General features: G+C 35.9%; 2 protein-coding genes across 3 annotated transcripts; both read left to right on the top strand.

The window, feature by feature from the left end:
* Positions 1-129: 129 nt before the first annotated feature.
* Positions 130-10,352, top strand: ccdc61 (coiled-coil domain containing 61). Of its 2 annotated transcripts, XM_051092250.1 has the most exons (14): positions 130-433; positions 1,083-1,247; positions 1,330-1,412; positions 1,843-2,003; positions 2,083-2,235; positions 2,459-2,660; positions 2,740-2,822; positions 2,917-3,140; positions 6,893-6,971; positions 7,067-7,108; positions 7,332-7,538; positions 9,212-9,245; positions 9,338-9,404; positions 9,513-10,352. In XM_051092250.1, exons 2-14 carry the CDS (start codon positions 1,100-1,102, stop codon positions 9,605-9,607), a joined length of 1,578 nt encoding a protein of 525 aa, XP_050948207.1. In that variant the 5' UTR covers positions 130-433; positions 1,083-1,099; the 3' UTR covers positions 9,608-10,352. The 2 variants fall into 2 exon arrangements, with proteins under 2 accessions (XP_050948207.1, XP_050948208.1); XM_051092251.1 differs by lacking the exon at positions 7,067-7,108 and having other exon boundaries at positions 134-433.
* Positions 10,353-11,453: 1,101 nt separating this feature from the next.
* itpkca (inositol-trisphosphate 3-kinase Ca) lies at positions 11,454-25,850 on the top strand. Its single transcript, XM_051093613.1, is given in 8 exon segments — positions 11,454-12,169; positions 19,326-19,425; positions 19,655-19,868; positions 22,980-23,046; positions 23,048-23,185; positions 23,335-23,436; positions 24,868-24,939; positions 25,043-25,850. Coding segments are annotated over 8 exon segments (1,269 nt in total). The 5' UTR covers positions 11,454-11,800; the 3' UTR covers positions 25,250-25,850.
* The last annotated feature ends 814 nt before the right edge of the window (positions 25,851-26,664 follow it).

The raw sequence follows: 26,664 nt of genomic DNA, 5'->3' as shown, positions 1-26,664 counted from the left end.
TGTAGTTTCATAACAAAGCTTTACAAAAGCTTATTATGTGTCAACTAAATAAAAAAATGCTTCAAATATAAAATTATACAAGATATCATTCAACTGACGCTCCTTTATGGGCGTGAAGGGTTGCCTAAGGGCGTTGCAACAATGAAAAGCTTTCCTTTTGATTGACACGCAGTCTAGCCAATAGAATATCAACATCTGCAGGCGCTGACCAATGTAAACACTTGTGGGCGGGAGTTTTAAATTCCCGGTCATTGAGCCGCTGTTTTCAGTTGTTGGAGCTCAGTAACGACCAGTTTACTGAGCATGCTTTCGATAAATTAGGAGAGATTTTAATTCGTTTTTTTAATTTGTGATACTTATTTCATCGACGTTTTAAATGTAGAGTTTTAATCGAACAGATCGTGGCTGCCTAACACATTTCCACCAATAACGGGTATGTTGCTAGCGTGCTAACGTTAGTTGTGTATGGTCTGAGATTCATCTATTGTAACAGTAACTTACGCTTATGTATTATTGTGTGTACTGTCGTCTTCCTCTGTACCCTTCCAAACAATGACGTAAGATGTCTTTATTATTCTTGCGATTGATTTTGTAGTGTTTTTGTGTGCCTGTCCCTGTGTTGGCAGTCTTAAGGCAAATCTTCAGGGTTAGCAAGTCCTTCATCAGTTTTTAGCTGAGATGCTTAGTAGTTTGCAACTTATGTTGCATACTGATTCATGAATAAATGAGGTTACAACTTCAATTTATCTATGATACAAAGAAATCCAGTTAAGTGTAAAGAAATAAGAGTCTCTTTCATTAAAATGGTTCATGACCCAAATCCTGCCTGTGTGATGGCTGTGAAGAAGTTGACATTTGTATTGGACAGCTTGGTGTGTGTTTGACATGAACAGCATTAAAGTAATCACTGCAAAGCTTCATAATAAAAACCGTCTGGTTAAAATGACTGTTTTGATCTGATAACACAATATGATTGATCTCAATATAAGCTTTGTTTTAACATAAAATGTGTCTGTAATGCAGTATTTGTCAATTTATCAGTCTATGTGTAACATGGCTGTAATGTGCAATGATTCCTTCAGGCTGTCAGTGGCAAGCAATGGAGGTTGGCACAGTTGTGCAGGAAGAAATGAAATTTCGGGGGGCTGAATTTGCTGTCAAAGTTGAGCTGGCGGAGAGATTACTAATGGTAGAGATTTCAGATGTCGTTACAGCGGACCAGTGGAGAGGAGAGTTTGATCCTGCTTGTAAGTTAAGCCTTTAAAACTGATCATTTTTACTTAAATGTTGTTTTTGTCATTACAAACTTAATTTCTTTTTTATAATTAGATATTGAGGACCTGACCCGGAAAACTGGGAATTTTAAACAGTTTCCGGTATTCTGCAGTATGCTTGAGTCTGCAGTCAACAAGGTGGGTCCAAAAAATACAAGCCATAAATGTTTTTAATGTTTTTTAAAGAAGTCTCTTCTGCTCACCAAGCCTGCATGTACCTGATCCAAAATAGAGCAAAAACTGTCAAACTCTTAAATATTTTTACTATTTAAAATAAGTGATTTCTGTTTGAATATATTTTAAAATATCATTTATTCTTGTGATATCAAAGCTAAATTTTTAGCATCATTACTCCATTCAACTGATCCTGCAGAAAGCATTTTAATATTCTGATTTTCTGCTCAAAAAAACTATTATTATTATTAAGTCAACTTTCTGTTACAGTTTTATTTTTATTACTTTGGCTATCCTATTATGCACTTGATTTATTGACCAAAAAGAAATGGCCAGACGTTTATGTTAATAATCACATTTTTTAAAAAATTCTCTTTGAACTTTGTTTTTGCAGTCCAGTGAATCGGTGACCCTTGACCTCTTGACCTATTCTGACCTCGAGCTTCTGCGGAACAGAAAGGCAGGTGTAGTCGGCCGACCTCGTGCTCAGCCACAGTCTCCTGCCCTCAGTGCTAAACGATACCTCATCCTAATCTACACTGTGGAGTTTGACAGGTATGTGTAGTTTTGATCACCCAGTCTGTTTTAGCCATGTCTTAAATGGATCAGTTTTTAAAAACTTTTCTTTTTGTAGAATACACTATCCACTTCCACTTCCATATCTTGGAAAACCTGATCCGGCAGAGCTTCAAAGAGAAATCAGAGCTCTGAGGTCCGAGCTGAAAACACTGGGACTGAGAGGAGACCACAAAGTATCAGACCAGGAAACACGCAAGCTCCGTGCAGAGTCAGCCATTTCCCAATGAAATACATACTTAATGTTGATATCATTTTAAGTGCTTGCAAAACACCTTTTGCACACCTGGTTAATTGCTGGCATGTGCACAGGACACTGAAAATAGAAAAAAGAAAATCCTGTACAATGTTGTAGCTTGTAAATTTTCTTTTTTTTTTAAAAATATATTTCACCCACATTGAGTTTAAAGTGAATGTTATGTTCCCTTCATCAGGTTGGCTTTGGTGAGAGATGAAAAGGAAGCCTTGGCCAAGGCTTTGGATCGTCTTCAGATGGTAGGGGCTGGTTCTACTCCTGGGGCTCGTGGGCTCAGAGAGGCAGTGCATAGCCTGGAGGAACAGCTGCTGAAGGAAAGAGCGAAAAGCCAGCGTTCTGCAAGCAAAAGGAGCCAAGAGCAGCGCCTCCTTCTGGAACAGGTCTGTCTAAGCAGATTAGTATTGTATGGTCATAATCATTAGCAACCACTTACATGTTCAAATTCACTCTTGTTGCTAGTTGGAGGAGCTCAGGGCATCAGAACGGGCTCTACGGATACGTGTTAAAAGTCTGACCACTGAGCTGGCCTTGTTACGACGTGGGTAGGTTTAATTATTTCCCATCTGTGTCATTTCTATTGCATATATTTAATTTTTTGAGTATTTGTTAATCTTCTCATTATTCCTATTTCAACAGTCGAGCAACTCCGGTCATGTCTGGCCGAAGCGGGCTTAGGGGAGATGGAGAGGTTCATCGGTCTTTATCAAGAGAGCGCAGTTTGACACGTGTGGGGGTAAGAGCACGCTCTGGGTCGAGGGAGAGGATGGAGGACAGGGCTCGGAGGTCAGAGGAGAGAATTAGGAGGGCAGACTCTTCAGGGTCTCGGAATTGCATCACAAGACCTTCACCATCTCCAACAGGTGAAATGCATGAAGATACAGGGCTCTAGACTTAACCTTTTGCACTGGTTGCACTGGTGCGTCCACAAAAGTTAGGTGCACCCAAATTTCGACCGCATCGCATTTAACACCGCAGTTTTACAAGTTCAAATCGCAGTTTAAATCGCTGTCCATATAGGCAGTATTGACTTGTAAATGATTAACTAAAAAATCTGGTCAACATGGCTCTTTATTTAAAGCACAATTCTACAAGAAAAGTAACTTACTGAAAAAGTGTTGGTGCTTAAAGTGCCTCACTGAGCTGAAATTTAAACTTTGTGGCAATATCTGTGTCTCTATCGATCAGGAATGCCATTTACGCACTGTTTGCTATTTGCACAGACGTCTTTTTTTTTAATGTATCTGCGATAACTTAGAAATTGGGCGCACGCGACATCATTGCTGTACGTCGGGTTTACGTTCAAGCCATTTTTCTTCATAAGAAATATTTCGGACTTGAACTTAGTGAAGGGAAGTTCTTCTTTTGCAATATTGTAGGCAACGTTAAACTTGATTATCATCTCAGTCTCGTCTGATGATCAGTTTGCTGCTGCCTGCCGTTTAAAGGCAGCGGGGAAAGGAGGCAGTGCATTTATCATGGCATGTAATGTGTTTTATAGATGCATTGTGATTTTTTTCAACGTTTCAATTTCTAAATGTATTAGAACCAGTCACAAATGCACTATTGCCGGCCATGGTCTTCCCACACTTTTTACAGTAAATGCAGTGCATTATATTATCAGCTTTACTGTATCTTAGCCAGGGAAACTGGTCAAGCCACTCTCTTCGAAATGCATATACTTTCCCCCTTATAATTTCAGTGGGCTCTGGCTCAAACTCTGTTGTATGTGGCTCATTATCTAATGACGTCTCCGGACCAGCTTGACATAACCTGGGTGGTTGATGGCTCCATGTCAGAGCATTGGTTATGATTTTCGGACGGATCAGGCCTTAACTTAATATTCTTTAACGAAAAAGTTGTCAATTGTTCTTTTCATCTTCTCTCATCATCTGCAGCTACATCCACTCTGTTTATCTGACAGGCCTAGGCTACTCACCTCTCTCTGTCTGACTGCAGCACACACATTTTCAAACGTACACACACTTACAGGAATATCTGGACCACTGCCAATCAGTGGGGGGTCCGCCCTTCACTATCTCTGATTGGTTTTTGAGTTAGCCTGGATTTGCGTGCAGCATAGAGAATTTCGGGGAATTTTATAATGACCTATAATGACAGCATTTTGTATATTTAGATTATTTTCCAGGCAGACAAACAAAGCTTTTTTTTTATTCTTTTATTCTTATATGGCATAGCATAATAAACAACAGATCGATGAATGGAGAAAAACAGAAATTATAAAAGGAATAAAATAAATAGGGCTAGCATACACAAAATATATTTCTCTTAAACAAAACAAAAAAATAATCTGCAACAAATGTAGGCCACTTTAGTTTTTGTGACACTCTTAATGTACTTGTTTTATTTATCTTTTCATTAAATGTAACTGATCAACATTTCAGCGTTGCTAACTTGACATTTCAGTCATTAATCAAACTAAAATGCAGTCAACCAAATATAAAATTTACACTGCTCAATTTAAAAGGTCTGCTGTAAAATCAGCGTGTAGCGCCAAATATAAACATTTTTGAGGATGTGAATTAGAATGATTACGTGGATATTGGAACACAAGTGCAAAGTACAAAGACTTGTTTACATAATAATAGTTTAGCAACTAAATGTTGCATGTCAAAAAGTGGAAACATTTGGATGTTGATGAGAGAGGTTTGTGAGCCCAGTGCCGTTTATTTTTGCTTTACTCATTTATTCATTTTAGCTCGATGTTTGTATTTTGTATTCACTATAGCCTAATTTTTTTTTACTCTAGTTTAATAAAAAAAAAAAAAAAAAAAAAAAATATATATATATATATATATATATATTATTGTTTTTATGCTTGTTCTGTCATACCGTTAAATTTAAAGGGTTTGTTGTGGATTAAGGAGAACTAAATAGGCAATAATGTTTATAAATCTTTTGTTATATTTATTGGTATTTAATGTACATACTGTATAAGTTAATGCCATTGTTTGCAAATATAGTCTAAGGTTAAAGGGTGTTTTTAGAGTAAGATTAATTTCTCTTTTGTGAGTTTACTTCCTCTTTTTGGCCGGGTTTCGTTTCTCCGTGTCATAAACTCTAGGGGGCAAGGCTTCTAAACCGGGATGTTTTGTGGTATTTAAATGATGATTGTTTTCAGCTGCCATATTAATCAACGTACAATTATTCGCAGAATTCGTGGCATACAAATGTTTCATGAATCACACCGGGACTCTGTCATAAGTAGATTTGTGTGCTTTTGATCTGCTAGATTTTGATCCGCTAAATTGATAAATGAGGCCTATGGTCAAAGGTAGGGATGTGCCCTGTGAATCTGTATTTGGAAAGGCTCGGAAAAGTAATAACGTGTTTTACAGAGCCACTAAAGGGACATGGTTTGCCACTTGGTAGCGGTAGCCTATTACAATACATTACATTACATTACATAAAATTTAAGGAGAGATGGCTGATAGGAAGATAGTGAATGATTTGCAGATCGTGAGCACCACTGACAAACATCTGATCTTGTATGTGTGGTGTGTGGTAAGAACTGCAAACTCGAAAGTGAACATAAAACGCAAGTGAGCATTCAAAAGCAATTTCAGTACCTGCATATTAACAGTGGCTCCCTGATGCCCGCACTTTATATGTAGTGCTGTCAAACGATTCATCATAAATAATCGCATCCAAAATAAACGTTTTTGTTCACATAATATATGTGTGTAGACTGTGCTTTGTATGTTATGTTGTATGTAATGTTATGTTTATTAGTGTTGGGCGATATGCTCAATTTTCATATCGTCCTATCGTCAGCCTGTGAGATCGCTGATACACAAAATTATTGTGCTAATTCATTTAAATATTTACTTAGTTTCATTGCTGGAAAGTGAACCAACACCAGCATAAGGCTAAAAGCAGCCTAATTTTATTCAAAAAGCAGCTACAGAAAATGAATGAAGAACATTAACATTATCAAAGAACATCATCACTGACTAGCCTAAGCTTTTAAAGCTTATGCACTTTAAAAAAGAACTCTCGGTACCATGAGTGAATGCAATACAGTTACATCACTGTATGGTGAATAAATCTCTTACTCTTTATTTACACTGCAAACGTCTGCGGCGCGAAGGGGGGGCATTTACGAGCTGTGCCCCCCAAAACGAGTTACTCCATTCTCTCTCCTCCTTGTTGAACGTGATTGATTTCGAAAGTGAAAGTGAAACCGAAAAAACAGTGCGCATAAGAATGCAACTGCACGCTTTTGCGAGCCGGCTCTGCAACATGGCCATTCTAGTCAATGCTTGTGTTTATGCCAGCCATGTCGCTAGTTTCTGAAGCACCCCAGAAGCGGCTCTCTGCACTGCATCGCTAAAGTTAGGCGCCTAGTCTGTTTTTGGCGGATACTAATAATGATCGTCTTGCTATCGTCAAAGGCATCAGTAACAGGTGATATCTCTGACTATATATAGCTGAGAGAGAAAGCATTGAAATATATATTTTTTTCCCTTTCCGGGGTTCCGTAGTACACGTAATTTCTTTTCGAACATGGTATTCGGATTCAGGTACATCCCTAGGTAGAGGCCCTGTTTTTGCGCTTATGATTTAATTAAAGTCTTGTTTTCTCTCATGACAGGGTCGCGGGTGCCTCGGTTCGACCCTACAGCCTACATTCAAGACAGACAACGGCGGCAAAAAGAGGCAGAGATGAAGAAGTAAGACACTTTCAAATTTACAGTTTATAGTTTTTATATTTTCTCTTGCGTTTCTGCTGTTTTGTGTTTTATATGTTGTCTTTTATTCCTACAAGCATTGCCCTGTCTGTGAGCAGGAATACGGTTTACTATGAAAGGTGTGAACTGTATGCTTTTTTTGTCCCTTGCATGAATTCATTTTTTCAAGCCGTTGATCCCACATCAGTGCAAGGGGAAAAAGTCTATGACTTCCGGGATCAGGCTGATAAGAGAGACTTGCATCCATTTGATTAGTTATAATCTGGTAGAATTTATTTGTAGGCAACTGGACCCGTTTTTGCTTTTACAGATATACATGAGGTCTGCTTTTGTTTCCAACAGTCAGAGGAAGATTAGAAGGGACATGTTGGCTTCACCGTCTCTGATGGAAAGAGGGCGTTCACGCTCCAGAGAGCCCGTTCCTCAGCTGATGAGAGCAGGAAGCGCTGGCAGGGGGAGGAGTGTGTCTGTGGAAAGCAGGAGGAGTCGGTGCTCTTCAGAAGGATCAGTAGCTGAGTTTGAAGAGCTTGCTAAGCCTCTAAATAGCAGGCAAGTCAATAAACAAAACAGGTTGCTTATCCATGTCAGCTGGCTGATTAATTATTTCAGGACACTTAGTTCATCAGATAAAACCTGCCAAATAACAAGGTGTAGAGGAGCTTACTGCATGCTTTTACTGCAGTTTTGGAGTCTGCCTATAATAATATTTATCAAGATTTTTTTTATAATATGTTTATCAAGATTTTTCAAGACCGTTTCCAACAAAATATTGCACAGATATTTTCAACATAGTTGAACAAAAAAAAATGTTTCTTGAGCACCAAATCAGCATATAATAATGATTTATGAAGGATCATGTGAAACTCAAGGCTTGGAGAAATAAATGAAATATTGCTGCAATCAGTGATTACCAGGATTCAAGTGCTTCAAGGCATTTAAGCACATATGAAAAAAGACATTAGCACAGTATCAAGCCTGTAACCACCTAAATCAATGCTTTTAAAAAAGCATTAATTTCCTGCTTTTTGCCAACTCTACAATCGTTTACACCTTTGAAAAGTGCTATTTCTCACAGACCTATTGGGGCCGTGAGTCAAACAGGCCCACCGGGTTTCATTCCAATTGGCCTCCATTAACCTTGTCTAATGGATGCTCAAACTTCATCTGCAAATAGCAGTGTTTTTTTTTTTTTTTTTTTTTTTTTTTAGATATGCAAATGTCATTATAGACACTTGTGGCACTTTGGACTAAGACCGTGCTCAGGGATTTTCATGTTGATAGGACAAATGGTTGTATAAGTGTAGTCCTTTTTATGTATTTTTTCCCCCTCTTACAGTGCCACCAAGTGGCCAAGCTCTGTCATTTTTGCCCTGTGACCTCCAATTGAGCTCTTACATAAGTGTTCTGAGTTTGGTCAGGATATCTCATTCTGTTTAGGAGTTATAGACATTTTAGTAAAAGTGGCCCCGCCCTTTTTGAACGTTTTGGCGTCCCTTTGTGATGGTGAGTGGAAAGTTAAACTTTTTTTTTTTTTTTTTTTTTTTTGATAATTACTCATTCACTCTCCAGAGGGAATCTTTCTGTACTGGTTTGGTGCCAATCAAGCAAGAAGCCTAGGACTAGTTTGCAAAAGTGTGCAGACTCATGATTGAATGACTGTTTTTTTTGGGGGGGGTTTTTTCTTTTCTTTTTTTTTTGGCGTGAACCAAGGATTTCAGCAACACTGGACACTTGAGCCTGCGATTGAAGGTTTAGGAGTTTTGAGCGATTTCGTACTTTTAATCACTGTAGTGCCCCCGTTAGGCTGATTGGGGCAAGATTTGGTGAGGTTGGCAGTGTGAGTACTACCATCCCTCCAAGTTTCAAGTCTCTATGACTTATGGTTTGGTCTGCACGATCAGTTTTATGTGGAGATTTTTGTTCCTTGGCAATTCTAACAATTACAATAGGATTTCAGTGCTGCACACTTGAACCCCTAATAAATTTTAACAGATGTTTTAAAATGGTTATTTTAAATTGCAATACGATTTCACAGTATTACTGTTTTCCTGGTTTTGATTAAATAAACACTGCTTTGGTGAGCGTGAGCAACTTCTTTCAAAAACGAAAAAAATCATGTTCAGCTAATTTATTATATTAAATTGGTTACTAATATCAAATTAGCTAATCAGCTGGTTAATATAGACTGATAATATTGTTGTTTGTATTTATTTTTTTTGCAGAGGAAGGAAACTGGTATATAATGGTCCACCTGTGGTGAGTAACAGTGTGAAACTTTAGGTTGTTTTGTGTATGTTTTTATAAATTTTAGGTCTCTGATCATTTTATTTTTTTTTTTCACCATGTAGTCCAGAGTAAGACACATGAACAAAAAACCAATGTGTAGTACCCCGTCCCAAAGAATGAGAGCAGCAGGTACCACATAATTTCCTTTTTTTTTTTTTTTTTTTTTTTAATTATTATGTATATGCATCTGTAACCAGTAGTGTGTATATGTAAGCCAAGTGTATTTTGTTTACTCAGACACATCTATTGACACGGGTGCTGACCTGTCAGAGATTGACGCTCGACTCCAGGCCCTGCAGGACTACATGCGGGATCTTGACACGGGACACTAATCACGATGGATTCAGATGTCGATCAAGGCTTTTTGCACAAAGACTGAGACTGAAAATCTTGGACAGTCATTTCTTTCAAACACTGTGTACAAACGTGTCTGTGTCGTAGTCATTTATACTAATAAGACTCGAATGCCGTTTGTTTTCTTTATCCCTAATGTAACTTTTGGGCTTGACTCAAAATGCAGTTACGCTGACTTTGTGAAGGGGGCTGTTGAGACTGTTGCCATATCAGACTTGAAGTAAACCAGAAGTGTCCAAAAGTATGACCTCAGGATATACCATTTTAAACACATTCCTGTGTACATTTAATGAATTAGTGTTTGTTTGACCATTTGTTATTGTTTTTTTATATATATGATTAGTGTGTATGTTTTACGTCTGTTTTAGATGCTCTCATATTTTGTTTTTGTGAGATACAGAAAACAAAGCTTTTTATATAAAATGGTTTTGCAGTTCATGTCTATTCTTTACAGACACTCTACAATTATATCTTATATCACAATGTGATATGCATTTTATTTATACAGGTCATTGTTCCCATAACTGATAGAGCATGGCATTAGCAACACTAGGTTTATAGATTCAATTCCAAGGTAGTGATATGTATGTCTTTATGTAAGTTACTTAGTAAGCATCTGCCAAATACACTCATGTAAAGAAGTACATGCTGTAGAGATCATGTTTTTTGACATTTAATTATGCATCATTTGTGGCCATTTAATATTTTCACCATTTCTCATAAGGTCTGTGTCTTTTATTTTTAATGTGACCCCACCAAAATCTTGTATGTGGAACCAAACGCATTAAATTTGTCTTTAAATGTGATAATGAGGCCAGAAGTTTTAAACCTTTCTTGATATATACAGTTGAGGTCAAAAGTTTTCATACACCTTGCAGAATCTGCAAATTTACCAAAATAAGACAGATCGTACAAAAAAAGTTATTTTTTATTTAGTAATGATCTGAATAAAATATTTCACATAAAAGATGTTTACATCTAATCCACAACAGAAAATAATAGTTATAGTATTGTATAGAATTTATAAAAATGACCCTGTTCAAAAGTTTACATACGCTTGATTCTTAATACTGTGTTGAACCACAGCTGTTTTTTGTTTAGTGATAGTTGTTCATGAGTCCATTGTTTGTCCTAAACAGTTAAACTGCCTGCTGTTGTTCAGAAAAGTCCTTCAGGTCCCACAGATTCTTTGGTTTTCCAGTATTTTTGTGTATTTGAACCCTTTCCAACAATGACAGTATGATTTTGAGATCCATCTTTTCACACGAAGGACAACTGAGGGACTCTTATGCAACTATTACCGAAGGTTCAAACGCTCCCTGATGCTTCAGAAGAAAAATGGGGGTGAAAACTTTTGAACGGAATGAGGATGTGAACTTTTTTCTTATTTTGCCTAAATATATATATATTTTTCATTTAGTACTGCCCTTCGGAAGCTACAGAAGATACTTACATGTTCCCCAGAAGACAAAATAAGTTCAATTTACCCTGATCTTCAAATTCAAAAAGATTGCACCCCCAACTCTTAATGCATCATTTGTCCTTCTGAAGCATCAGTGAGCGTTTGAACCTTTTGTAATAGTTGCATATGAGTCCCTCAGTTGTCCTTAGTGTGAAAAGATGGATCTCAAAACCACACAGTCATTGTTGGAAAGGGTTCAAACACACAGAAATGCTGACAATCCAAAGAATTTGTGGGATCCAAAGGATCTGAAGAACAGTTTAAGTGTTCCACAAGGTAGGTGGCGCTGTAAATCTGATTTCATGTGTTTTGACCTGCTCATTTTTGGCTCTGTTGCTTTAAAGTAAAAGTGGGCGGGGCAAAGCTGTGCAGGCTGTTAACGCGACGCTTTAACAACACGCCTATGCATTGAGCAAATAATGCATTTTAAACTACTGCTGAAAGACGTATCAACATTATTTGTACGGGAATATTTCTGATTTCTTTCAATCTTTCAGGTGATTGTTAATATTTAACTTCAGAAGCTAAAAGAATGTGATCACGGCACGTATCAACGTTGATAGTGGCCCAATATTGGTTTTATTCTGCAGCAGCGCGACGCGTCACACGCAAGGTGCGGCAGAGCCCAGACGGTTACGCGTCGGGTTTGGCCCTAATCTGGATAAACCCATCAACAACCTCAATGATCTTGTAGATCAGAAGCAGCGTGATGACTAAAACGCCTGATACCCCGGCACCCTGCGCGGGTATGGGTGATATCCACCACCACCACAGCCATCCCGAGGAGCCCGTGGAGCAGCTCTCCAGACGCGCTCGCGTTGCTGTTCCTGAACTGGTTGTTACCTGCGAGCCGTGTGACCAGAGCCCCCCCGGACGCTGCTCGGGCTCTTATCATCCCGACGAGGAGTCCATCTGCTCGGACAGCGGGCTCAGCGGGTCTCCCGCCTCGTCCCTGGCGCTCAGAAAACTGTCCAACTCGTCCTCAACCGGCCTCTCGCCAGCTTCTTCTTTTGAGGAATGCGAAGAGGATTTAATGGGTTACGGCGACTATAATCAGTCTTCAGGTGAACCGCTCACGGTGAGAACCAAAACTAAGGCAATCTATTTTAACCTATACCTATGTTACTAGTAAGCCGTTTCTAATTCTGTAGCGACTAGACTAATTTTCAGTTTTACAGGTTTATTGGATAAAGATTCCAGTATTCACTGGTATCTATTCAGTTAGTCACTGGTATCTATTCAGTTAGTCACTGTGCAGAGAGCTGTAAAGTATTTGAGTAATAGTACTTTACTATTATAGTCTGTTTGAGTATTACTTTCAAACATAAAAAAATCCACTTTAAAAAGCTAAGAATAGTGTTTACTTTTATTTTAAATACTGACGGTACAGTTAAATGTGGATACTTTTTACTTTTGTTCAATTTTTTTTTTTTTGGCTAAGTACTTTTTTAGGACTTTTAATTGAGTAAAATGTCATAGTATCTAAACTTAAGTATCATTTCTCAGTATCTTACACCCTTAAAAACAAAAGTGCTGTATTCAGATACTTGTTTTTATTTTAGTTTTACTAGTACGTATTTATTAGATACTACTACCTATTTATACTGGTAGACCTAGTAGACTGGTAGATATAGCAGTACATATTGCTATTAGTAAAATTTTTAACTGACTAGATAGTGTTTTTTGTTTTTATCGTCATATACAATGACTAGTCAAATTGGCTACTTTATAGTTCAGTCAAACTATTAGTACAATTACTAGTAACATGCTACTAACTAGTCACTTAGGACTACATAAGTGTTTAATCAATAGTTACTACTGTGTCTGTTTAGTTAGTAGCCCTACTGGGAAAACTGTGTACTTGTAAGTAGATACTAGTAGTACTAGATACTCCAAAACGTGGTAGTACCAAGGTACTTTTTGTGACGTATTTTGTTAACTAACAATGAGCGATACATTTGTTACGGTATTTATTAATCTTTGTTAACATTAGGTTAGTAACATTTTAACTGTCAGGTTATTGTTTTATTTTTAAATTATCATATACAATGACTAGTCAAATTGGCTACTTTATAGTTCAGTCAAACTATTAGTACACTTACTAGTAACATGCTACTAACTAGTCACTTAGGACTACAGAAGTGTTTAATAGTTACTACTGTGTCTGTTTAGTTAGTAGCCCTACTGGGAAAACTGTGTACTTGTAACTAGATACTAGTAGTACTAGATACTCCAAAACGTGGTAGTACCAAGGTACTTTTTGTGACTTATTTTGTTAACTAACAATGAGCGATACATTTGTTACGGTATTTATTAATCTTTGTTAACATTAGGTTATAAAAATACCACTGATCATTGTTAGTTTTGGCTGGGAACTTACTTTTGAGTTAAATGTTTGTCATAGTATCCATACTTGAACTTAAGTATAATTTCTCAGTATTTTTACACCCTTGAAAACTATAGGTGCTGTATTCAAACACTTGTTTTTATTTCAGCTTTACTAGTACATATTTATTAGATACTACTACCTATTTACATGACACTAGTATATCTATTGCTATTAGTAACATTTTAACGGACTAGAACGTTTTTACAATTTTCATAAACAATGACTAGTCAAATTGGCTACTTTATAGTTCAGTCGATCTATTTCTACAATTACTAGTAACATGCTACTAACCAGTCACTTAGGGCTACATAAAAATGTTGGATTAATATTTAATAGTGTCTGTTCAGTTAGTAACTCTACTAGATACTAGTCTTACTAGATACTCCAAAACATGGCAGTACCATGGTACTATTTTGATTTATTTTGTTATTAACAATGAGCAATACATTTGTTACAGTATTTATTCATATTTGTTAACATTAGGTTAGTAACATTAGTAACATTTTACCTGTCACGTTATTGTTTTATTTTTAAATTATCATATACAATGACTAGTCAAATTGGCTACTTTATAGTTCAATCATACTATTAGTAAAATTACTAGTAACATGCCATTAACTAGTCAATTAGGACTACATAAAAGTATTTAATTAATAGCTACTAGTGTCTGTTCATTTAGTAGCCCTACTGGGAAAACTGTGTGTACTTGTAACTAGTAAGACTAGTAGTACTAGATACTCCAAAACATGGTAGTACCATGGTACTTTTTGTGATTTTATTTTTTTAACTAACAATGAGCGATACATTTGTTACAGTATTTATTCATTTTTGTTAACATTAGATTATAAAAATACAACTGATCATTGAAAACTATAGGTGCTGTATTCAAACACTCGTTTTTATTTCAGCTTTACTAGTACATATTTATTAGATATTACTACATATTTAAACTAGTAGACACCAGTATATATCTATTGCTATTAGTAACATTTTAACTGACTAGATACTTTATTTTTAAAATATCATATACAATGACTAGTCAATTTGGCTACTTTATAGTTAAGTCAAACTATTAGTAAAGTTACTAGTAACATGCTACTAACTAGTCACTTAGGACTACATAAAAGTATTTAATTAATAGCTACTAGTGTCTGTTCATTTAGTAGCCCTACTGGAAAAACTGTGTATACTTGTAACTTGGTACTAGTAGTACTAGATACTCCAAACATGGTAGTACCATGGTACTTTCTGTGATTTTATTTTGTTATAACTAACAATGAGCGATACATTTGTTACAGTATTTATTCATCTTTGTTAACATTAGGTTAGTAACATTAGTAACATTTTAACTGACAGGTTATTGTTTTATTTATATTTATATATCATATATAATGACTAGTAAAATTGGCTACTTTTATAGTTCAATCAAACTATTAGTAAAATTACTAGTAATGTGCTACTAACTAGTCACTTGAGACTACATAAGTGTCTAATTAATGGTTACTAGTGTCTGTTTAGTTAATAGCCCTACTGGGCAAACTGTGTATACATGTAACTAGATACTCCAAAACGTGGTAGTACCATGGTACTTTTTATTTTGTTAACTAACAATGAGCGACACATTTGTAACACTGTTTATTAATCTTTGTTAACATTAGGTTAGTAACATTAGTAAAATTTTAACTGACTAGGTAGTGTTTTTTAATCGTAATTTACAATGGCTAGTTAATTTGGCTACTTTATAGTTCAGTCAAACTATTAGTAAAATTGCTAGTAACATGCTACTAACTAGTCCCTTGGAACTACATAAAGGCGTCTAATTAATAACTACTAGTATCTGTTCATTTAATTACCCTACTGGGAAAACTGTGTATACTTGTAACTAGATAGTACTAGATACTCCAAAACATGGTAGTACCATGGTACTTTTTATGATTTATTTTGTTAACTAAACTAACAATGAGCTATACATTTCTTGCAGTATTTATTGATCTTTGTTAACATTAGCTTAAAAAATTACAACTGATGACTGTTAGTTCTTGTGATCATTTTAACAGATACAACTTTTTATTTTAATAAAGTAGTATTAAATGGTGGAATAAACATTTAAGTAAAATTAATACATGCTTTAGATGTATTTTTGTTTGTTAGTTCTTGTTAACTGATGTTATTAACCAGCGTTAACAAATAGAACCTTGTTGTAAAATGTTATAGATACATTAAATGATATGTTTTTGCGTAAACAATATTTTTTGATTACAGGTGCAGTGAATACAAGTGTGCATACACATGTGTATGCTGCAGATTGAAATAAGCAGTTGTTAAGTAATCCTCATGATAACTGATTAACATTCAGGTCATGAGATCACTGTTTCTAAATGGAGGGAAAAATTCCACACGTATCCCTGCATTACTTTTTTTTCTCTCATGTTCTGATGATACTGAAGTCAGAGGTTTGTAAAGAAGTGTGTCTGAGTAGTACAAGTGCCTCTTGAGAAGCTGTTCAAGGGAAGGCAGAGCAGCCAACATCTTTGTAATAACAGTGAGTCAAATGTAAACTCAGTGACTCAGTTATAAAACAAGGAATATTCATCATTGCAACTATAAAGGTGTTTGGATATAATCTGTTGTAAAAATTATACAGTCTCCAATCTGTTTGATGATCATTTTAAATGGAATTTGATTCTACGGGTTATTAAAAGGTACAAAACCTGCTCATTGAGAATCACAATAGTAAGTGAATGCTCCATTGAAATACAACTTATAAGGTCAACAGTTGGATGCTATCTCTGTTTGGTGGGCCTCCCCTGCTTTGTTCTGGAGAATGTCATTCTTGTCTGACTGGTTTTCCACTAGCAAAGTGTGAGTGAGTATTTGAGCTTGGAGAGCAGAGAGAACTGTACAGTTTTAAAGGTTAATTGACTTCATACTGAGGGATGACGCTTGTGGGCTCGTTAAGCTCTATAGACCATGATTGTCTCTTTGTTACTGTATGTCGTTGATGCATACAGTCATGTGTTACAGTGCCATAGGTTATTGTGTACAGTAGGGTTTATGATACGTCAGCTCAAGCGATCTTATCGGCAATTTTCTGCCAACATCAGAAAAGGTGGATATGAAGGAATCAGCACATCAATATTGAAGAAGTGTGTGTGAGCAGCAAAACTGAATATTTAAAGGGATAGTTCACCCAAAATTGAAAATTCATTAAAAGTCATTAATTGCTCACCCTTATGTCATTCCTATCTCGTAAGATCTTTGTTTATCTTTGGAACACAATTTAAGATATTTTTGATGAAATCCGAGAGCTTTTGGTAGTTGCGTTGTTGTCTGTGCAGGATCAAAAAGCTCTCAGACTTCATCAAATATATCTTAATTTGTGTTCTGAAGATGTATGAAGGTCTTCCGGGTTTGAAACAATATGAGGGTGAGTAATTAATGACAGAATTGTCATTTTTGGGTGAACTAACCCTTTAATGGCTTTACTCACCCTCATGTTCTTCCTAACCTGTATGAATTTTCTTCTGTGGAATATTAAAAGATATTTTGAAGAAATGTCTTAATATTTGGTTTTGGTTTTTGTTGTAAACATCTTTTGATAACATCTTTTGTGTTTCACAGAAAAAAGAAACTTTCATACAGGTTTGGGATGAGGAAAAAGAGTGGATAGATGAATATGAAATGTTCATTTTTGAGAAACTATCGCTTGTCTTGCACACAAAAATGATGTGCGACCAACATGCAAGGAAAAAAATATAGCAACAGTTATGCAGACCCTCATGTGTCAAAGTCCAGATATGTTAGTCTAGTATGTTAGTCGATAATTTGACAAGCAAGGCCACTTCAGGTTGTAAAAAGTTATGAATTATTAAAAAAGGTTAGTTTATGGATATTTTATCTCAAAAAATTAAAAACCTTTGAAAATAATACAGATTACAGACTTGCATACAGTGCCTTGCAAAAGTATTCATACCCCTTCATCTGCAAGTTTGGTTGTGTTGCAGCCTTATGTTAAACTGCTTTAAATTACTCTCCCCCCCACCCCCATACATCAATCTAGGCTCCATACACTATAATGGCAAAGCAAAAAACAGGTTTTTAACAACTTTGCAAATTTATAGGAATAAAAAAAAAACTGAAATGATTCCTTTGCAAAAGTGTTCACGCCCTTTTCTGGGAGCCTTCATATTGCTTATAGATGTCACTACACTTTGAGTGACGTTAACCAGTGGCAAATTCATTTTAATGAGTATGATTTGGAACAGCATATCTGAAAATGCATATCAGAGCAAAAACCAAGCCCTGAGGTCAAAAGAACTGCATGTACAGCTCGGAGACAGGCTTGCGTCAATGCACAGATCTGGGGAAGAGTTCAGAAAAAAATTCTTCTGCATTGAAGGTTCAGAAAAAAATTCTTCTGCACTGAAGGTTCACAGAAGCATGTAGCCTCCATTATCCATAATGGAAGAAGAAGAACAACTAGGAGTCTTCCTGGAGCTGGCCTCCTGGCCATACTAAGGGGCTTGGTTATACTGGTGACCAAGAAGCTGATGGTCAATTTAGTTGAGCTCCCTGATCATAAATGCAGATGGGAACTACTTGCAGAAGAACAAACATCACTGCAACACTCCACTGATCTGGGCTTAATGGCAGTGTGGCCAAACTCAATCCTCTCCTCAGTGAAGACACATGAAAACCCACTTGGAATTTGCAACAAAGCACCTAAAAAACTCTCAGACTGTGAGAAACAAGATTCTCTGATCTGATGAACCTCAACTCAAGCATCATGTGTGAGGAAACCAGGCACCAGAGTACCATCCCAAAAGTAAAGTGTGCTGGTAGCAGCCTCATGTTGTGGGTCTGTGAGATTGCCTTAATGAAAACCCAGTTCAGAGCATTCAGAACCTTAAGACTGGACAGAAGTTTCACTTTCCAACAGGACAGCGAGCCTAAACACACAGCAAGAGTGGTTTATAGACAATTCTGTGAATGTCTTTAAGTGGCCCAGCTAAAGCCTTGGCTTGAACACAATCAAACATTTCTGGAGAAACCTGAAAATGTCTGCCAGCCCCCATCCAAGCTGACAGAGCTTGAGAGGTGAAGAGGTGCAGATGTACAAAACTTGTTGCATCATACCCAAAAAGGCTTGAAGCTGTAAAAGCGCTTCAACTAAATACTGAATACTTATGCAATGTACTTATTTCAGTGTTTTATTTGTAATAAATTTGCACAGTTCTCACAAATGTGTTTTGTGCTTTATAATTATGGTGTATGGAGTGTAGATTGATGTGGGGGAAAAAAGTAATTTAAACCAGTTTAACATAAGGCTGCAACATAAAAAGTGAAAAACAAATCAAGGCGTATGAATACTTTTGCAAGACACTGTATATTCATGTTCTAAAGAAAATTATGTTATTCTTGTTAGCACTGTCGTATACGTGAGTGACCACACTGATAGCAAAACAAGTGCCGTCTGTAAATGTTTCATGAACGTCCTTCTAAGATTAGCCATTTCTTAATCACAGCCACTTGGTATTGCTTGATGACTTTGTTTAGTCCGAGATTGTCGTCAATGATTTGCCACATGGGGAAAAACTCGACCTATGGTTAATAGAGGAGAGGGCGTTGCCTGTTTGCAGTCCGAGGTTGACTAAATGCACTCTGTGCCCTAGTGCGGCTCACAGTATAAGAAAATGAGAACAAAAGTGAAGACAAGAAAGCCTCTAGCAACAAACAACCTCACACAGAACCATTGTGTACCGTGTGGTGGCTCGTAGTCGTAGGGTGTTAACTGAAATGTGAGTCTCATTCAGCTGTTTGTTTCTTTCATATCTCCTCTTCAAAGACTGATCAGTGGAAGAAGTCAAAGAATATGGTGAACTGGTCTCCACTTCCAGTGACGGTGAAAAAGCGCTCACCCTGGGTGCAGGTGGTCGGCCACGCAGGTTTGCTTTTCATCTTTTATATGTTTTTGCCTGTTATTGGTGCGCTTTTGTGACTTTTAAGTCTGAAAGCTCACTTTTTCACCTTTAAGTGTTGAAGTTATTGTTGCATTGTCATGCAAAATGCATATAAAGCTAATACTTGTTTTTTTTTTTTGTCCTCTGTGGTGTTTTTATTGCTGTGTTGGGTGATTCTCTTTTTTTCTGACTCAGCTTGTTTTTGGTCCTTTAGGAAACTTTCAGACGGGCAGTGATGGAAGGCTGCTGAAGAAGTACTGTGAGTGCGAGCAGCAGTGTTTTGTGCAGCTCATGAGCGACTCACTGCGGCCTTTCGTTCCTGGATACTATGGCGTGACTCGGCGTGACGAGCAGGATTACAACCTCATGGACGACCTCCTCGCTGACTTTGACTCTCCCTGCATCATGGACTGCAAAATGGGGAGCCGGTGAGGATGTGATTTATAAATTTACCAATTCAGTCTCTTCTTTTCTTCTTGCATAACTGGTAAAACTGGTACAGATTGCAGCTTATTTTAGCCCAGAACCACTACTTAAACAGGAAGAGGTAATCTGACCAACATGCAAAGTGACTAACCACAGTCTATTTTTGTTTTTATGTGTGGTTTAGGAGCAGGTGATACCAAAATAATCCACTGACACCCTAAAAATATATTTTAGTCATGGTACAGCTGTCTTTATGAATGATTATATGAAAACACCATTAGTTAATTGAATTTTCTACAGAAATTGAATGTAATATTTTCATTTAGATGGGTAAAATGAAACTCTATGCTGTTTAGGGTGTTCTCAGGTGATACATTAAACCTCTCATGAGAAAGTTCTCAGGCAAATTTTCCGTGTTGCTATTTTAGCATAATTTTTGGTTACAGTGTGTCCGCTAGGGTTGGGTATCGAAAATCGATTCCGATTCCAGAATCGGATACTTAAGGTCTGGAGTCGGATACTACTTGTGAATTTAAAATTTCAGTTTCGCCTATCGATTCCTGTACGCGGATCTTTTTTTTTTTTTTTTTTTTTTTTCTTCATTTGTGAGGACCCGACCTAGTGATCTGCCAGGAAGTTGCTCGCTAATCTAAGCGCATAGCGCTCCAGAGTATGGCTGCACTTGCGATCAGAAGTCGAAAAAGCAAAGTAGTCTATAATATTTGTGATAAGCTAAACATGTTGCAATAGATGTGTCACCACCAATATGACAAAGCGTTCTAATTTAATTCAAATACCAACTTGATTCTGTTTGTAAATTTCAATGATTCATCTGTTTGATTCCTCAGCCTTTCTTCCATGCAGCATACTAGTGTGATTTGAACATTCAAATCTGCATTCGTGCTGCCGCTGACCTAAATAGAGCCACTGTCATGTATATGAATGAAACAGTTTCACAGTATTTTGAACCACACAGTTCATTATTTCTGTGTTACAAACATTCAAATAATCACAGAAGTACTGGGATAAAAGTTCATAGTCTGGATATATATATATATATATATATATATATATATATATATATATATATATATAATAATTATTATTATTTTTTTTTTTTTGCTTTGTTTTATATAGAGATTACATTTCTATGGACACCCGTTTCCACCACTGAATAAAACAATTATAAAAAGGTAATTGTGACTTTTCATCTCACAATTTTGACTTTTTTTCTCAGCGTTGCAAGTTTATATCTCACAATTCTTTATTTCTCGTAATTGTGAGTTTATATGAAACAATTCTGAGAAAAAAAGTCAGAATTATGCGTTTGTGTTGCAACTCTGACTTAACTCGCAATTGCAAGTTTATATCTCTCAATTCTGAGAAAAAAGTCTGAATTGTGAGATAACTTGCAAAAAAAGTCTCGCAATTCTGACTTTATACCAAACAATTGTGAGTTCACATCTAAAGTCAGAATTGCAAGTTTTTATCTTGCAATTCTGACTTTTTCTTGCAATTGTGAGTTTCTTTTGCACAATTCAGAGGAAAAAAATCTGAATTGTGAGTTTGTATCTCAGTTCTGACTTTATAAATTGCAACTGCAAGTTTATATCAGGGAATTCTGAGAAAAAAAGTCAGAATTGTGAAATTAAAAAGTCGCAATAACCTTTTTTTATTTTTTTATTCAGTGACTGAAAGGCTTCAATACAATTCTCCCATGATTCTGAACTAAACAAAATAACATAATTTACTAGAGGCTGTGACAAAATATTAATTGCCTATTCCAAAATGTGTAATTAATTTGAATAAATCTGCGTTTTTGAATGAATCACTTGAATGAATGATTCAATGACTCGCTCATAAATACTTCACTTGTTCCATTACTGAATAAATCAGCATTTCTAAACGAATCTCTTGAATTAATGATTAAATGACAAATTACTTTAAGTCACTTGTCAACACCTAGTTTCAAAATGAACTAAATTTACTTTCGAAAGATGATTTGCTCTATTTTGATTGCTACCCCTGTTGAAAAATCCAGCATATGCTGGTTATGTATGTTTTGAAGCATGGCTGCTGGTTTGAACTGGTTTAAGCTGGTCCTGAGCAGGAGCTAGTTGCTTAGGACCAGCACATGACCAGCTAAGAACCAGCTCAAACCAGCAGCCATGCTTCAGAACATACATAGCCAGCATATGCTGGATTTTTCAACAGGGAGCATAGACATCAGTGTTTATATATTCAAACTATAAACTTTTATCCCAGTACTTCTGAAATAATATGAATGATTATAAGACAGAAATAACACTATGTAGTTGAAAAGAACTCTTTCATACCTAAACATGATAACTTCCATGGGTTTGAATGTTTCAACATGATTTTGAATTGAGCTAGCAGTCTTTTAACGGTTAATCATGCAGCTCGACCACAAAGCTGATAAAATCTGACAACTCCATCAACTTGTTCTTCCTCATAAGTGGGAATGCACAGTTTATTGGTGTCATATAAGTTATCAGATGATATTATGGATTTATTTAACTTATCAGTATCTGTTAACATTGCTTTTCTTTTTTTTTTTTAACATGTATATTACATTTGCCATCATCTAATGCTTACTTAAAAGTCAAGTTAAGTAAAAATGCACTCTATTTTAGTTCTTTTTTTTATAAGGCAAAATAGTATTGAATTTTTATGTTGGCTGTTTATTATCGGCCACAACATGAAAATAATTAGCAGCTTATCAGTATCTGACAGAATTTAAAAATCAGCACATCCTCACAAGCATTTTTTTAAGATAGGTTTCCAGCCAAATTGATGATAACTTGTGCAGTTGGACTTCCAGTAATTGTGTTGCAGTCAGGCATTCAAATGGAGCTTGTAATTTTCATCAGTGCTTTTAGTTGAATGACTCTGTGGTTGTCCGTGGGTGTGCCATCTGTGGCTAAGACTACAATACAGTAGACAGCAGTGTCCAAACAGTAGTGAAAATATGATGGCTGGTGGCATAGTGGATCAATCCTGTTATGCCAGTTCTAATATACAAACAACAATGTTTCCATAATAAATAATTCTCCCTTTGGTAATGTTGACATGTATACTGTACGTGCTTTTAGGACTTACCTAGAGGAAGAGTTGAGAAAGGCCCGCGAGTGTCCTCAGCCACGCAAAGACATGTATGAAAAAAATGATAGCGGTGGACCCGGACGCCCCGACTGAGGAGGAGCGGGCCCAGAAGGCGGTACTCAAAACTAGATACATGCAGTGGAGAGAAACCCTCAGCTCAACAGCAACACTGGGCTTTCGCATCGAGGGAGTCAAGGTAGGCGTGATTCAGGAACCCTCTGAATTTATACAGAGGTTGATTACCCAATCAAAATAAGATAGTATCTTTTTTTTTTTTTATCTTTCTTCTTTTTTTATTTTTGGCCTTCAGTATAAAATGTCTTGACAAATTGGATCTGTGTTCAGAAATCAGATGGCACTTGTAACACTAACTTCAAGAGAACAAAGTACAAAGATGAGGTCATCCAAGCCCTGGAGGACTTTGTGGACAACAACATGCTAATCTTGGTATGAATTTGCGTTAGAACTGGGGAATATTGTATATATATTCTATACAATAATTCTATATATATTTAATAATATTTAATAATATTTATTAATTTAATGGTGTCTGTCAGTATTGTGTATTTAATGGTTGTGCATTAATTGTGCATTTACATTTAATCCACAGTTAATTTAAAGATTAATTTAGTTAATCTTTAAAAACACTAATCATTTAATAACATAAACATTTGTACACATGCAGTTTTTAAAATGTTTGATTTTGGTTATTTTTGTAATTACACAAAAAAGTATTGAAATTTTAATATGGGCCATTTGTCATTTATCAACCACAAAATTAAAATAATTAACAGCTTATTGTATAAAGAATTTAAATATCAGTGCAAATTTGTTTTAGAACTGGGGAATATACTTTTTTTATATATATAATACACAACCAGTCAAATGTTATTGAACAGTTTTGAAGATTTTTAATGTTTTAAAATAAGCCTCTTCTGCTCACTAAACCTGCATTTATTTGATCCAAATTGCAGCAAAAACTGTAAAGTTTTTACATTTTATAAAAATAAATATTTTTTACTATTTAAAATAACTTTTTTTAACAAATTTTAAAATGTAATTTATTCCTGTGATCAAAGCTACAGTTTCTGCACCCATCTTAAGTGTCACATGATCCTTCAGTAATTATTTTAATATGCTGATTTGCTGTTCAAAAAACTATTATTATTGTTATTATTATAAATATTTAAAACAGTTGAGTAACTTTTTATTTCAGGATTCTTTGATGAATAGAAAGATCCAAAGATCAGCAATTATTAAGAAATTATAGAAATTGATACGTTTATTTAGCAAGGATGCTTTAAATTGAACAAAGTGATGATAAAGTAATTTATAATATTATCAAAGATTCATTTTTCAGATAAATGCTGTTCTTTTGATCTTTCTATTCATCAAAGAAACCTGAAAAAAATCAACTCAGCTGTTTTCAATATAATAATAATAATAATAATAATAATGATAAATGTTTTTTTGAGCAGCAAATCAGAATATTAGAATGATTTCTGAAAGATCATGTGACTGGAGTAATGATGCTAAAAATTCAGCTTTGAAATCACAAGAATAAATTACATTTAAAATATATTTAAACAGAAAACAGTTATTTTAAATAGTAAAAATATTTCAAAATTGTATTGTTTTAGATCAAATAAATGCAGGCTTGGTGAGCAGAAAATACTTCTTTATAAAATATTATAAAGTCAAAAACCTTTGACTGGTAGTGTAAATAAAATGTACATCTTGCTTTTACATGTTGAATCTAGTGTTTAATAATGTCTGTTTGGTTAAATTAATGGCTTCTCTGCCTGTGCCTCTTTTAACCATTAATCCATTTAACTATTATGTAAACAAGTTAATTGTCTGGCTCTTCTGTTCACACAGAGAAGCTACCAACAACGCCTGAAGGAACTAAGAGCTGTGCTGGAAAAATCCGATTTCTTCAAAGCACATGAGGTGAGATGCATCTTCATTTTCCAAATCCACTTTGTTCTTTCTTTCTGCACAGCTCATGTTAAAATACAGGCTCTAAAAATGATCTTGCTGTGTTTTCCTACAGGTGGTGGGCAGCTCCTTATTATTTGTCCATGATCTAACTGGCAAGGCTGGAATCTGGATGATAGACTTTGGAAAGACTGTACCTGTGCCGCCCCCTCTCACCCTGGACCATCGCAGCCTGTGGGTGGAGGGCAACAGAGAGGACGGGTACCTTTGGGGCCTGGACAATTTTATTGACATTCTGACCAACATGCTTCCAGAGAAATGAAAGGCATCGTGGATCTTGAGAATTGTCATTTTCTGCACAGACTGTCTGATACCCCTGTTTTTTTCGACATGGAGGATGAACCGATGGAATGGACTGACTGGCCTCAACATTTACTACAAGTCCTACTGAATTTACCTGCTGAAGCCCTTCGCTATGCTGTCGTTTTCGCTACTTTTGAAAAGCTGTGTGTATTTTTACAATGTAAATACATTTTTATTTAAGCAGTTTGCTTTTAGGGGTTGATGAGTAAAAGATTAGCTTAGTTTTATGAACATTAACCCTGCAGATGAAAATCATTACAGTAGTGTTGTTTTGATATGTTAAGCCATGCTTTTGAATACTAATGAAATCTGGACCTGTATAGTCTGTGATAGTTGCCAGATATTTTTTTTTCCTGCATTTTACCTTATATTTGTGACCAAATGTCTCTACTTTGTTTTGGGATGAACTGAATTGTGCACACTAGTACAGTCCCATAAACTGAAGCTGAATCAAATCACAGAACAACAAAGACCTCTTACACTGTTCTTGGTACTGTTTTAATAACACAAAACGGTGTTTTGTTTTCTGTCTTGATCAAGCAGTACTTTAATTCACGTCAAACACAGTGAGTTAAGATAATGTTATGCTTCACATTCCCATGTTGTGTGGTTTTCGCATGCTAGCATGAGCTGCTAAACAGCCCTTGCTGAAGCAAATATATAACTGCCAATTTGAGAATAGTGTGTGGGATATTTGAGCCAGTACTCCATATGCACAAATTCACTGTTTTGCACTGTTAATTTAAAATCACCTTGAGGTTTCGTACTGTATAATAAGTAAACCACTTGTGATCATTATGTTGGGAGTTTTGTTGTCCTGGCTGTATCTGTTTTGCAGTTCTGGTTTCTGGGTTGCTGTGATATAACTACAGGATTGGGTAATTTTGTAAACGTGTTTGACTGTTAGCACAATAAACATGAATATGATGTGATTGTCTTTTTCCCCCTCATCTTTCAAAGCCATACAAAGGTATCCTCCTTATTAAGAAATTGCCATATTGGCAGCACTGAATGTAAACAATGCCACTGAACTGAACGCGAAACTTGCATGGCAAGAATCTTGACAACATTTGTGTTTGTTCTTATTTCCAGTCAGGTAGGTGAAATATAAGGCTAATATCTTAATACTGCTCGTACGTATCTTTACCACATTTTAACTTTAGTTTGTCAAAATATTGCGCCCCTTCCTATTTACTAGTCCTCTATATCCACACATTTTTTTCCGTGGTTTAGACAGCATAAATTAGCAGAACAATGTATTGAGTAATATATTAACTGTGCAATCCATGCTGTTGTTTACATCCGAGTATCGCCAATATGGCCGCACATCTGGGTAACTGACCAAACCGTGACATAAATGCAAACCCTCAAGAA

The sequence above is a fragment of the Labeo rohita genome, chromosome 21 (genome assembly GCF_022985175.1).
Source record: "Labeo rohita strain BAU-BD-2019 chromosome 21, IGBB_LRoh.1.0, whole genome shotgun sequence".
Classification (NCBI taxonomy): domain Eukaryota; kingdom Metazoa; phylum Chordata; class Actinopteri; order Cypriniformes; family Cyprinidae; genus Labeo; species Labeo rohita.
The sequence above is the reverse complement of the archived record's forward strand: the minus strand, read 5'-3'. Positions and strand labels throughout refer to the sequence as shown.

Excerpts from the sequence above, each read along its gene's own strand:
- ccdc61 (XM_051092250.1), top strand. The coding sequence starts at position 1,100 with ATGGAGGTTGGCACAGTTGTGCAGGAAGAAATGAAATTTCGGGGGGCT. Across the intron at positions 1,248-1,329 it reads AGGAGAGTTTGATCCTGCTT|ATATTGAGGACCTGACCCGG; the intron begins GTAAGTTAAGCC and ends TTTTATAATTAG. Across the intron at positions 9,405-9,512 it reads CCAAAGAATGAGAGCAGCAG|ACACATCTATTGACACGGGT; the intron begins GTACCACATAAT and ends TTGTTTACTCAG.